At 53.1% G+C, this 14,566-nt stretch overlaps 1 protein-coding gene across 5 annotated transcripts in view; it reads left to right on the forward strand.

The window, feature by feature from the left end:
* LOC124555281 (crossover junction endonuclease MUS81) overlaps positions 1–14,566 on the forward strand; it is a 203,026-nt gene that overhangs the window by 138,636 nt on the left and 49,824 nt on the right. For 4 of the 5 annotated variants that reach the window (XR_006968530.1, XM_047129153.1, XM_047129154.1 and 1 more), the window contains exon 9: positions 8,596–8,808. The exons of the other annotated variant lie outside the window; for it this stretch is intronic. Coding sequence is in view for 3 of the 4 variants with exons in the window: in XM_047129153.1 (XP_046985109.1) it covers positions 8,596–8,808 (213 nt within the window). In the remaining variant the exon portion in view is untranslated. The remainder of the gene's footprint in view (positions 1–8,595; positions 8,809–14,566) is intronic. 5 annotated transcript variants of the gene reach the window in all.

Here is a 14,566-nt window from a genome sequence, read left to right on the forward strand (position 1 = left end):
CAGTCTCGTTTAGACTATGGAAGTCCTGTCTATGGTTCTGCGTCGCCTTCGACGCTGCAAGATACTAGATCCCATCCACCACTGTGGGGTCCGACTTGTGACTGGTGCCTTCTGGCCTAGCCCTGTACTTAGCGTTCTTGCAGAGGCAGGGATTCCACCACTGTGAGTTTTGCGCCAACAACAGCTGATATCTTATGTGCTCCGCATTCGCTGCACCTCAAGCACCTTAATTATGGTCTCCTTTACCCAGACACGGAGATGACCCTGCTGCAGCGGCAGCCATGATGTGGGCTTACCATGGCTGTCCGCATTCAGACACTCTTTTCTGAACTTCAGCAACTCCCTTCACCGCCTCTCTTCTCTGCTCACGCATGTACCCCTCCTTGGTGCGTCTCTTGGCCACAGCTCTGTCTTGATCTCTCAATTGATTCAAAGGATTCTGTCCCTCTGATTGGCTCTTCGCCACCGATCCTACTGTCTCCTCAGTTCATTCCAGGGTTAGAGGTGATGTATACTGATGGCTCTGTGGTTGCTGGCCGCACTGGTTTTGCTTGTACTTATGCTCGATGCTCAGAACTTCTTTCCTTGCAAGATGGCTGTAGTGTTTTTACTGCAGAATTGGTAGCCATCTTGCATGCACTGGATCATATCCACTCCTGCTCAGGACTGTCCTTCACTATCTGTAGTGACTATTGAGTGGTTTGCAGGCTATCGGCCAGTGCTTCCCTCGCCACCCATTGGTCATTGCTATCCAGGACTCCCTTTCTATCCTTGCTCAGCGTGGATGCTCGGTGGTTTTCATTTGGAACCCAGGCCATGTTGGCATTCTTGGCAATGAACTTGCCAATCGACTGGCTAAGTTAGCTACTACCAGACCATATCTTGCTGTTGGCATTCTGGAAAGAGACCTCTGCTTGGCATTGCGTCATCGGGTTTTGGGCCTTTGGGATGCAGAATGGCACACTTTTTCTTTGCCGAACAAGCTCAGGGCGATTAAGGTTTCTACAACTCCGTGGAGGTCCTCATCCTGGGCCTCTTGTAAGGCCTCTGTCGTCCTATGCTGGCTCCGCATCGGCCATACTTGGTTGACTCATGGTTATCTCCTCCGTCTTGAGGACCCCCCTCTCTGTCATTGTGGATCGATGTTGACTGTGGCTCGCATCTTACTGGACTGCCGCAACTTAGCCACCCTGCGACTGACTTTTAGCTTTTCAGACTCACTACTGCTGGTGTTGGCTGACAATGCCTCAATAGTGGATCTCGTTTTACGTTTTATTCGTGATGGGGGTTTATTATCTCCTTATTTAAAGGAGGGACCTTCCACCTTATTGGTGAGTGGAAGGGATGGCAGGCCCTAGCTCCCCCTTTTGCCCTGACTGGATTGGCTTCAACTGGGCTTGGTGGTTCACCCCGGCTGTCTGACTTTCCACTCCTTTCCTTATGTGGTCTGTTATGTCTTGAGCATCTCTTTGTCTCCTGTGCGTCTTCCTTCATGCCCCTGTCATTAGTCACTTTCGTTCCCTCACCTCTTCTTCCATCCTTTTCCTTCCTTCCCTGTTAATAGTTTATCATTTTATGGATATTCTAGTTCCCTCTTTTAATGTGGGATTTTATAGCTTTTAGTTAATCTAAGGTCGGAGGGTGTGATGACCGCATAGTTTGGTCCCTTCTCCACCCAACCAGCCAACCAAATCATTGGATTGGATGCAGAGGACCTGTACCTTGTCCAGACTGTTCTCCAGATTTTATGAGTGTAAACCTTTCTTCTGTGAGGAAGTCTGAAAGAAGCTGTCTAAAAGGACATACCAACCACACCCGATGATATACAATGACATATTACTGCAGCCTGCTTGGACATCTCCACTGAAATGTTAACACGTGTGCAGCAGTCATTCCATACCAGACTGGAAATGTTTATTGCTGCTGCCAGTGGTGATTTGGAAAGCAACCTGTGATGGCTAATTGTATTGTTACTGGTCAGAATCTACATAACTGGTGTATGCACGTGTGTTCTTTAGTGTGTGCTACCACAGGTATTGTACAAGTGTTGGTGTGGTAACTCTTCAAAATACAGTATCTCATCAACAACTCACACTGTAATACTACAAGAAATACCACTGACATTCTAATTTTACCCTACTTTTAGTTTGTTAATGTTAATACGTATTGTGCCACTTAAAAATTGTATGTTGGCACAAAAATACACTTCCAATTGCCAAACATGCTGTTCATCATAACACAAATGTCTTAAACAGCTGCTTCACTACAGAAGTCATTTGGCTGCTCCCTTCAGCACTAGTCTCTGAACTATGGAGGTGGAATTTGTGTCTCCAGCAGATCCTAGACTCTCACAATCCTACCAGCACGAACCTCTGCTAAATTGTTTCCTGGTGCCTCACTTTACCTTTTTCCATCTCTCTTCTGTCTCCTCCTACTACTCCCCCCACCCACCACCACCACCAATACTCCCCCTCCCTCTCTCCCCCACCCCTCCCTCTTTCCCCCCACCCCTCCCTCTTTCCCCCCACCCCTCCCTCTTTCCCCCCACCCCTCCCTCTTTCCCCCCACCCCTCCCTCTTTCCCCCCACCCCTCCCTCTTTCCCCCCACCCCTCCCTCTTTCCCCCCACCCCTCCCTCTTTCCCCCCACCCCTCCCTCTTTCCCCCCACCCCTCCCTCTTTCCCCCCACCCCTCCCTCTTTCCCCCCACCCCTTCCTCTTTCCACCCCCCCTCCCTCTTTCCCCCCACCCCTTCCTCTTTCCCCCCACCCCCCCCTCTTTCCCCCCACCCCTCCCTCTTTCCCCCCACCCCTCCCTCTTTCCCCCCACCCCTCCCTCTTTCCCCCCACCCCTCCCTCTTTCACCCCACCCCTCCCTCTTTCCCCCACCCCTCCCTCTTTCCCCCCACCCCTCCCTCGTTTCCCCCACCCCTCCCTCGTTTCCCCCACCCCTCCCTCGTTTCCCCCACCCCTCCCTCGTTCCCCCCACCCCTACCTCGTTCCCCCCACCCCTCCCTCGTTCCCCCCCACCCTCCCTCGTTCCCCACCCCACCCTCTTTCCCCCACCCCTCCCCCTTCCCCCCCCAGCCCTCCCCCTTTCCACCACCCCTCCCTCTTTCCACCACCCCTCCCTCATTCCCCCCTCTCTCCCCCCACCCCTCCATCTTTCCCACCCTCTCTCCCCCCACCCACCCTCTTTCCCCCCACCCTCCCTCTTTCCCCCCACCCCTCCCTCTTTCCCCCCACCCCTCCCTCTTTCCCCCCACACCTCCCTCTTTCCCCCCACCCCTCCCTCTTTCCCCCCACCCCTCCCTCTTTCCCCCCACCCCTCCCTCTTTCCCCCCACCCCTCCCTCTTTCCCCCAACCCCTCCCTCTTTCCCCCAACCCCTCCCTTTTTCCCCCAACCCCTCCCTTTTTCCCCCAACCCCTCCCTCTTTCCCCCAACCCCTCCCTCTTTCCCCCAGCCCCTCCCTCTTTCCCCCCACCCCTCCCTCTTTCCCCCCACCTCTCCCTCTTTCCCCCCACCTCTCCCTCTTTCCCCCCACCCCTCCCTCTTTCCACCCCACCCCTCCCTCTTTCCACCCCACCCCTCCCAGTTTCCACCCCACCCCTCCCAGTTTCCACCCCACCCCTCCCAGTTTCCACCCCACCCCTCCCAGTTTCCACCCCACCCCTCCCAGTTTCCACCCCACCCCTCCCTGTTTCCACCCCACCCCTCCCTGTTTCCACCCCACCCCTCCCTGTTTCCACCCCACCCCTCCCTCTTTCCACCCCACCCCTCCCTCTTTCCACCCCACCCCTCCCTCTTTCCACCCCACCCCTCCCTCTTTCCACCCCACCCCTCCCTCTTTCCACCCCACCCCTCCCTCTTTCCACCCCACCCCTCCCTCTTTCCACCCCACCCCTCCCTCTTTCCACCCCACCCCTCCCTCTTTCCACCCCACCCCTCCCTCTTTCCACCCCACCCCTCCCTCTTTCCACCCCACCCCTCCCTCTTTCCACCCCACCCCTCCCTCTTTCCACCCCACCCCTCCCTCTTTCCACCCCACCCCTCCCTCTTTCCACCCCACCCCTCCCTCTCTCCCTGCACCCCTCCCTCTATCCCCCCGCCCATCCCTCTCCCCCCCCTGCCCATTCCTCTTTCCCCCACCCCTCCCTCTTTCCCCCCACCCATTCCTCTTTCCCCCCACCCATTCCTCTTTCCCCCCACCCATTCCTCTTTCCCCCCACCCCTCCCTCTCTCCCCCCACCCCTCCCTCTTTCCCACCCTCTCTCCCCCCACCCACACTCTCTCCCCCACCCACCCTCTTTCCCCCCACCCTCCCTCTTTCCCCCCACCCCTCCCTCTTTCCCCCCACCCCTCCCTCTTTCCCCCCACCCCTCACTCTTTCCCCCCACCCCTCCCTCTTTCCCCCCACCCCTCCCTCTTTCCCCCCACCCCTCCCTCTTTCCCCCCACCCCTCCCTCTTTCCCCCCACCCCTCCCTCTTTCCCCCCACCCCTCCCTCTTTCCCCCAACCCCTCCCTCTTTCCCCCAACCCCTCCCTCTTTCCCCCAACCCCTCCCTCTTTCCCCCAACCCCTCCCTCTTTCCCCCAACCCCTCCCTCTTTCCCCCAACCCCTCCCTCTTTCCCCCAACCCCTCCCTCTTTCCCCCCACCCCTCCCTCTTTCCCCCCACCTCTCCCTCTTTCCCCCACCCCTCCCTCTTTCCCCCACCCCTCCCAGTTTCCACCCCACCCCTCCCAGTTTCCACCCCACCCCTCCCAGTTTCCACCCCACCCCTCCCTCTTTCCACCCCACCCCTCCCTCTTTCCACCCCACCCCTCCCTCTTTCCACCCCACCCCTCCCTCTTTCCACCCCACCCCTCCCTCTTTCCACCCCACCCCTCCCTCTTTCCACCCCCACCCCTCCCACTCTCCACCACCCCTCCCTCGCTCCCCCAGCCCTCCCTCTCTCCCTGCACCCATCCCTCTCTCCCCCCGCCCATCCCTCTCTCCCCCCGCCCATTCCTCTTTCCCCCACCCCTCCCTCTTTCCCCCCACCCATTCCTCTTTCCCCCACCCCTCCCTCTTTCCCCCCACCCATTCCTCTTTCCCCCCACCCATTCCTCTTTCCCCCCACCCCTCCCTCTCCCCCCCATCCCTCCCCCTCTCCTCCCCATCCCCCCATCCCTCCCCCTCTCCTCCCCATCCCTCCCCATCCCTCCCCCTCTCCTCCCCATCCCTCCCCCTCCCCCTCTCTCCCCGTCCCTCCCCCTCCCTCTCTCCCCGTCCCTCCCCCTCCCTCTCTCCCCGTCCCTCCCCCTCCCTCTCTCCCCGTCCCTCCCCGTCCCTCTCTCCCCGTCCCTCTCTCCCCATCCCTCCCCGTCCCTCTCTCCTCATCCCTCCCCGTCCCTCTCTCCCCATCCCTCTTCCTCCCTCTCTCCCCATCCCTCTTCCTCCCTCTCTCACCCTCCCTCTTCCTCCCTCTCTCACCATCCCTCTTCCTCCCTCTCTCACCATCCCTCCTCCTCCCTCTCTCACCCTCCCTCCTCCTCCCCCTCTCACCCTCCCTCCCCTATCCCTCCTCCCCCTCTCACCCTCCCTCCCCTATCCCTCCTCCCCCTCCCTCTCTCCCCCATTCCTCTCCCCCCTCCCTCTCTCCCCCTTCTCTCTCTCCCTCTCTCCCCCTTCCCTCTCTCCCCCTTCCCTCTCTCCCCCTTCCCTCTCTCCCCCTTCCCTCTCTCCCCCTTCCCTCTCTCCCCCCTCCCTCTCTCCCCCCTCCCTCTCTGCCCCCCTCCCTCTCTGCCCCCCTCCCTCTCTGCCCCCCTCCCTCTCTGCCCCCCTCCCTCTCTGCCCCCCTCCCTCTCTGCCCCCCTCCCTCTCTGCCCCCCTCCCTCTCTGCCCCCCTCCCTCTCTGCCCCCCTCCCTCTCTGCCCCCCTCCCTCTCTGCCCCCCTCCCTCTCTGCCCCCCTCCCTCTCTGCCCCCCTCCCTCTGTGCCCCCCTCCCTCTCTGCCCCCCTCCCTCTCTGCCCCCCTCCCTCTCTGCCCCCCTCCCTCTGTGCCCCCCTCCCTCTCTGCCCCCTCCCTCTCTGCCCCCCTCCCTCTCTGCCCCCCTCCCTCTCTGCCCCCCTCCCTCTCTGCCCCCCTCCCTCTCTGCCCCCCTCCCTCTCTGCCCCCCTCCCTCTCTGCCCCCCTCCCTCTCTGCCCCCCTCCCTCTCTGCCCCCCTCCCTCTCTGCCCCCCTCCCTCTCTGCCCCCCTCCCTCTCTGCCCCCCTCCCTCTCTGCCCCCCTCCCTCTCTGCCCCCCTCCCTCTCTGCCCCCCTCCCTCTCTGCCCCCCTCCCTCTCTGCCCCCCTCCCTCTCTGCCCCCCTCGCTCTCTTCTCCCCTCGCTCTCTGCCCCCCTCGCTCTCTTCTCCCCTCCCCCTTTCACCTGTACTCTCTGCCTCATTTCCTTTCCTCCCCTCCCCCAGCTACCCACCACCCCACCCCCACCTCTTATATGCTCTGCCCCTTGAACTCCTTTCATCTTGTTATGAAGCTGATGATTCATGTGTTTGAAAGACCTGCCTCACACCATCCCACTACTCTCTCTTCACCTCAGTCATCCTTCCCTATCCCCTCCCCAACTCCATGTACCTAGGCAACTGTCCTCAGTCTTGCTGTAGCTGGGCCTCTGATCGTTTGGGTGTGTCTGTGGTTGTGTGTGTAAATGTGAATGTGTGTACTTTTGCTAAATAAAGAGCAAGATCTCAAAAACTAATGTAAATGCTGTAGCTTGTTGAGTGTTTCTGTGTGCCACACATCAGTTGGCTATATTATCCCATCCAGGAATTTCCATTGCTGTTGCGTAATATGACTAACATCTGTCATGTAATGTTGCAAAGAAATGCCAAATCTGCTACCCAATACTGATTTTTCAGTTCAGTTTGACCACTTGTATATGTACCTTTCACTTTGAGGTCCAAAGAAATTTGTTGAAGACTGTCTTTTTACAGTGAGATGTGACGGTGAAGTTGTGCCTTCAAATTAATGGCAGCTAAATCCATGACAGTAGATGAAATTTCTTGTATGATTCACCATGCTCATCACTTACTCATCTTCATATTCTTTGCACCTAAATTCCCTTGATGAAGAATGCAGTGTACTACAAAAATCTGAAGTGAAGCAGGTAAATATTTCAATGTTTCATGTAAAGGTACTGTTTTTGTAAATAAGGTTTAGTAATTCTTCTCTGATGATAAGGTTGCTATCACCTCAGTAGATATGAATTGGTAAATACCTAAGTTAATCACATTACCTAACAATGCGTTCTTGGTCTAAAGTACCATCACGTCTTGTAAATGTAACATGCACAGATGTTTTGATTAATTAAAGAAGTACTTATCTTCTGACAACTGTTACTAATTGTCACTTGAGACTGTATGGTTTGCCAAAAAAAGAAGGAAAAAATCATCTAGGCAAGAACATTAACAGTAAAAGTGGGGTAACTTAGATGAAGACATACAGTGCCAGTCACTTTTTCCAGTTCAGTATGTGGTAATATGCATTAAGAAACCACTGATTTCACACTTGCTGGTTGTGAATTGAATGCAAAAGGCAACACAGTCATGTACCATCTGTAAGTAAACAGCCTCAAATGCAGTATACAGATGTCGTTAAATGACCAGCAGGACAGAGTTCCAACCAGCAGAAGAGTTCGACCATTGTAGCACCTTGGATTATCAACAGCTAACAGCAGAAACTATGCAAGTCAGAGCTCAGTTAAACTTGCACTCTGAAAAGGACTTGTAAAAACTGCCTGTATGTTCTCTTCTGGACTGTGGTTTCCTTTGTACATTTGCCTGTATCTGTCTGTATCTGTTTGTCACTTACATCTGTGAGTTGTAGCTGAACATAAGAGTTCAATCAGGGCACTAGTAACTGGCATGTCTCATGATTCATGGTCTGGAATAGAGTGTTAGGCTCGTGCGACCATTTAGAGACCAGTCCAAGCTGTCGGAGATGGTGTGCATAAGGTGTGCTTGCTTGTTTGAGTGTGTGTTTTCGTTTCTGAAGAAGGTTTTGGCTGAAAGCTAAGCGTCTAACAATCTTTTCATGTGGCTGTCTGCAACTCATCATGTCAATTTTATTGTTAGTAGTAATCTGTCCTTTCCCTAATATTGTTTAAATTCCAACCTGGAGTTTCCATTGTTTGAAATGTTACCTACTCATATGAAAATTAAAATGTTTCGTTTGGTGGTTTGTGTGCCTTCTGCATGTCCTTACAAATGTTTTCACTGTTTCCTTGTCCTACGATCACTTGTTTTTCATGGGAGCCCTCTCAAGTAGTAAAAGTTTAATTATACCCACCCTATGCATGCAGAGAATAGCAAAAACATTTTAGAATTAATGGGGGGTTTGTAGGAATATTGACATAGATTGAGTGAGAGAACACTTGCAAGATTTTTAGCTCCTTACTTCAATCACTTGCCATTTCTGAAAGAATTCCTCTTGTGATTTCTTTTTTATGGCACTAGTTTTGATTGTCTACACAAGTCATTAGAATATGAAATTCGAAACAACTGTTATGTGTGCATAACATTGAATATGGCTAATTGATTTAATTTTTGTTTCAGTTTAGACTTAAAAGATGTGGTGTTCAGAATCGCATCTATCTAGTAGAAAGCCATGGAAACAATCAGCATGTTGGACTGCCACTTAGTACTATTGAGCAGGCTGCTGCCAACACACATGTTGTAGACGAATTCATCATCACAAGAACACCAGGGCCACTGGGAACTATTAAATACCTTAGCTGCGTCACCAATTTTATTACAAGGACATTCAAGGTAAGGGTAAAAAGCATCTTAAGTAAAGAATATTGAAGGTACAAAAAATTAATTAGTGAGTTCACAGTATGCATTGGAGGGGCGATATGGTAGCACATGAGGCCCTTGCCCATTATTGCTGAGTTTCTGCAACAGAGCTGCTATTCCTCTTTAAAGCAGTTCCTGAATTGTTCTCAAAAGATTGAATGGGCTCTGCTCTGTCTTTCCCACCAACCAACAATACTCAACAACACCAGAGATCAAGCTTGGCTGGGGCTTGTGGCAGGTAGATGTGCCAAATACACAGTTACAGAAGTGTCAACTGCATTTCAACAATTCGTCTTAAAATGAGTCCATTTTTGGAAAATGAAATTTGCCTCTCATTCTGTACATGACATGTCTTGCCACCTCCCATGGGAGTTGCTCAAGAATCTCTGTGATGCTATTGTGGCAATCAAATATATCCATCACAATCTCACCACCCCCCAGGGGGTCCACAACTCTTTTGTGGATACGTGCGTAGCGAGCACGGGACCCCGAGCTAATGTGGCCCTCCTTCCTTTCCGGGCTGCATACCTTCCTTTTCCGCATCCTTCGCTATCCCCCATCTTCGCCCCCCCCCTCGCCTCACCTCTAGCTCTTTCCTTCCCTTTCTCCCCCTCTGGGAGTATGGTTTGTGCCTACGTCCGGAGACGGACGCTCGTAAATGTCACACATTCTTCGCCTTCTCTGTTTGTATGTCTTCATCCTTCCTTTGTACTTCTCTTTTCCTTACCTCTTCTCTTTCCCCTTTTCTCCGCTGCGGCGTTTGAGACCTCTCTTCTTTCCTTTCCCTTTCTTTGTTTTTCCCTTTCTCTTTCTTCCTCCCTGTGCATGTCTGAAGGCCGACCCACGCATTTTTGTGCGTAGCCGGTGATGGGGTAACGCATAATTCCCCGCCCCGGGTAGACAGGTAGGACATGTACATACCCCCTGGTAACGGCCAGGCCCAGGGAGGGGTGATTACCCGAGCTGGTACCTTCCGAAAGTGCCGATTGGTCCCTCCGTCCGTTTGTCGGGAGGTGTGACCTGAGGTGTGAACAATCACCTAAGGCGGGAGTGCCCTCAGAGTGGGCCCCCACAAGGGAGGAGCGCGCCATCGGATACGCCGGTAATCATGGGGGATTCTTCCGCAATGGTTTCCTCACCTTCCACTATGTCTGCTCACAAGCGTAAGTTCCCTGAGTCTCAGCCACAGACAGTTCATCCATCGTTGCCACAGTTCCTTGTTGTTTCTCGGTCTGACGAAGGTCTCAACTTCTCCACGGTCAACCCTTTCATTATTCAGAATGGTGTCGACGCAATTGCAAGTCCTGTAAAGTCTTGTTCCAGATTACGGAATGGCACCTTGTTGTTAGAAACAGTCAGTGCCCTCCAGGCACAAAAATTGCTGCGTACTTCACTGCTCCACACCTTCCCTGTCCCGGTTGAAGTACACCGCACTTTAAATTCCTCACTTCGAGTTGTTTATACACGCTCCTTCGATGGATTGTCTGACGAAGAAATTCAGCACTACCTGTCTGACCAGGGCCTAACGGCTGTTCATAGAGTAATGAAAAGGGTTGACACGAACGTCATTCCAACCCGCACTGTCTTCTTGACATTTGACAAAGTTCAACTCCCATCGAAAATCAAAGCAGGCTATGAGATAATTTCCGCTCGCCCTTACATCCCAAACCCTACGCGTTGCTATCAGTGTCAGCGGTTCAATCATACCAGCCAGTCCTGTTCCAATCCGGCCAAATGTGTTACGTGTGGCAAGGATGCCCATGAGGGTGCTTGTCCACCTCCATCCCCTCGCTGCATCAACTGTATGGGTGACCACGCTGCTTCATCTTGAGATTGCCCCATTTTTTAAAGACGAAAAGGTCATCCAGGAAATCAGAGTGAAGGAAAAGGTGTCGACCTTTGCTGCTCGAAAATTATTCGCCAGTCGACAGCTCACCATGCCTCAGACAGGAAAATACAGCACTGTCCTTGCTTCTCCTCGGCCAACAAAGGAGGCGGCCACGCAGACTTGCGACCTCACCTTTAGTGCCACGGTCGTCAGATCGGCCAGCGCAAAGATCGCCCGTTCAACCTCACCACTTTCGCCTGCCCACTCTATGGCTCACACTTCATCAGGTTCTGCTAAATCTCGAGCCCAAAAATCAGACACCAAGACTTCGAAAAAAGAACATACTCGTGAAGATTTTTTACGTACCTCAACTTCACAACCATCGGTTCCTCCTCCATCTAAACATCATATTTCCAAGAAGGCTACTAAGAAACCCAGTTCATCTCCTTCTCCGCCAAGGCGTGTCCCATCTACAGCACCACCTGGCGGAAATCGCCCTCGGCCGTCTTCTGTGTCGCCGAGGCGCACTGCTGGCGCCCGATCAACCGGCCGATCGCTGGTGGCAGGAGCTGCTCCTGAACAACCTATGGATCAGGATCTTCTGCCTTCGGCTGAATGCCATTCCATGCTGTCGGTCGCAAGCTCTGAGCAGTCGCTGAGTTGACGGCAACCTTGGTCACATTCCTCCATTTTCTGTTCACCCTATGTCCATTATCCACTGGAATATCCGCAGCATTCGAGCCAATCGGGATGAATTGTCGATCCTCTTACGATCCTACTCGCCGGTCATCTTCTGTCTTCAGGAAACAAAGCTGCGTCCCCATGACCGCTTTGTTCTCCCCCATTTTCAGTCCGTCCGATTTGATCTCCCCTCTGTTGAAGGCACTCCAGCCCATGGAGGACTCATGATTCTTCTCCATGATACTCTCCATTATCACCCAATCCACTTAAACACTTCCTTCCAAGCTGTCGCTGTCCGTCTTTCCCTTTCTGGATATACCTTTTCTCTTTGTACTGTATACATTCCATCGTCCACACCAATGGCACGAGCTGATCTCCTTCATCTTCTTGGTCAGCTTCCACCCCCCTATTTGCTGGTTGGGGACTTCAATGCCCACCACCCGCTTTGGCGATCTCCACATCCTTGTCCACGTGGCTCACTATTGCTAGACGTCTTCCACCAAGCGGATCTAGTTTGCCTCAACGCTGGGGTCCCTACCTTTTTGTCTGCCTCCACGACAAATTTCTCTCATTTGGATCTTTCGGTCGGTACTGTTCCACTAGCTCGGCGCTTCGAATGGTTCGCCCTTGATGATACACACTCGAGTGACCACTTTCCATGTGTCCTTAGATTGCAGCCTCAACTTCCATATATGTGCCCGCGACGCTGGAAGTTTTGCCCAAGCCAATTTGACACTTTTTTCATCTCTAGCGACATTCGATGACCGTCACTTTCCCAGCGTCGACGAAGAGGTCACACATATTACCGACGTTATTCTTACAGCTGCGGAACGTTCAATACCACGCACCTCCGAATTGCCCCGGCGCCCCCCAGTTCCTTGGTGGAACGAGGTGTGCCGTGACGCAATACGTGAGCGGCGACATGCTCTTCGCGTTTTCCACCACCATCCTACTTTGGCCAACTGTATCCGCTATAAGCAGTTCAGCGCGATGCCGTCGCGTCATCCGCGATAGCAAGAAGGAAAGCTGGAAATTCTTTATTAGCTCATTTAACACCTTCACTCCCTCCTCGGAAGTTTTGAGTCGGCTTCGATGGTTCTCAGGCGCGCTTAGTTTCTCCCCGGTCTCTGGGCTCACTGTCGCGCATGATACAATAGTGGACCCCGTCGCAATTTCTAACTCATTGGGTCAGCACTTTGCAGAGATTTTGAGCTCTTCAAATTACCCGCCAGCGTTTCTCCCGAAGAAACGTGCAGTGGAAGTGCGACCTCTTGCTTTCTCCTCTCAAAATCGCGAAAGCTACAATACTGTTTTCTCCATGCAGGAACTCCAACATGCACTCTCTTCTTCTCGCTCCTCCGCCCCAGGACCGGATGGTATCCACGTCCAAATGTTGCTGCATTTATCAACCCATAGTCTGCGTTACCTCCTTCGCCTTTATAATTGAATTTGGACCGACAGTACTTTTCCCAGACGATGGCGGGAAGCTATCGTCGTTCCTGTTCCGAAACCTGGAAAGGACAAACTTCTCCCCTCTAGCTATCGCCTCATTTCTCTCACGAGTACTGTATGTAAGGTTTTGGAGCATATGGTGAATTGCCGTTTAGCTTGGTGGCTGGAGTCCCACAGTCTTTTAACACCTGCCCAATGCGGATTCAGAAAGCATCGTTCTGCAGTTGACCATCTTGTTGCTCTCTCCACTTATATCATGAACAATTTTCTCCGGAAACGCCAAACAGTAGCAATATTTTTTGATCTGGAGAGAGCATACGATACCTGTTGGAGGACAGGCATCCTCAGCACACTGTTCTCTTGGGGCTTTCGAGGTCGGCTGCCCCTTTTTCTTTGCGAATTTATGGCAGAGCACACATTTTGAGTGCGGGTGAACACTACTCTCTCCCGTACTTTCTCCCAAGAAAACGGGGTACCCCAGGGCTCCGTGCTGAGTGTTGTACTGTTTGCCATTGCCATAAATCCAATTATGGATTGTCTCCTTCCTGATGTCTCGGGCTCCCTCTTTGTGGACGATTTTGCGATCTACTACAGCTCTCAACGGACCAGCCTTCTTGAACGACGTCTTCAAGGATGTCTCGATTGCCTCCACTCTTGGAGCATCGAAATCGGCTTCCGTTTTTCTCCCAGTAAGACCGTTTGTGTTAATTTTTGGCGACGTAAGGAATTTCTTCCACCCTCCTTACATCTAGGACCTGTCAACCTTCCATTTTCGGACGTCGCTAAATTCTTGGGTCTTATGTTTGACAGAAAACTGTGCTGGTCCTCCCATGTTTCCTATCTTTCGGCTCGCTGTCTGCGATCCCTCAACACCCTCCGTGTCCTGGATGGTACCTCCTGGGGAGCGGACCAAGTGGTCCTTCTCCGCCTCTATCGCGCCTTAGTGCGCTCGAAATTGGACTATGGAAGCATAGTCTACTCCTCTGCTCGGCCGTCTATTCTTCGGCGTCTCGACTCTATCCACCACCGTGGATTATGTTTAGTGTCTGGAGCTTTTTACACCAGCCCTGTGGAAAGCCTTTATGCTGAGACTACTGAACCCCCACTGTCCAATCGGCGAGCAGTCCTTCTGAGTCGTTATGCTAGCCATCTGTCTTCCATGCCTGCTAATCCAGCCCATGACATTTTTTTCGACGCCTCCTTTGATGTAGGGTGTGCAGGCCGCCCCTCCTCCCTACTACCACCAGGAGTCCGCTTCCGTCAACTGCTCCATTCTCTTTCCTTCCGCTTTCCTAAAACCTTCTTGACAACTTGGGGTACAGCACCGCCTTGGCTCCGTCCCCGGATCTGCCTGCTCCGTGACCTTTGTCAGTTTCCCAAGGATGGTACCCCTTCACTTGTTTATCGTCGGGCATATGTGCACAAATGAAGGAAGCCACATTTATTTACACTGATGGCTCAAAAACATCGTTTGGTGTAGGGAGTGCCTATATTGTTGGCGACGCCCCAAATCAATTTCGGCATTCCCGCCCAGTGTTCGGTTTATACTGCGGAGCTTTACACTGTTCTCCAGGCTGTCCACTACATCTGCCGCCATCAGCAGATACAGTATGTTATCTGTTCAGATTCTCTCAGCTCTCTCCTCAGTCTCCAAGCTCTTTACCCTGTCCACCCTCTGGTCCACTGGATTCAGGACTGTCTGCACTTGCTCCACCTGGGGGGCGTCTCGGTGGCGTTCCTCTGGCTCCCGGGACACGTTGGTATCTGTGG

The sequence above is a fragment of the Schistocerca americana genome, chromosome X, assembly GCF_021461395.2.
Source record: "Schistocerca americana isolate TAMUIC-IGC-003095 chromosome X, iqSchAmer2.1, whole genome shotgun sequence".
In the NCBI taxonomy this organism is placed as follows: Eukaryota; Metazoa; Arthropoda; class Insecta; order Orthoptera; family Acrididae; genus Schistocerca; species Schistocerca americana.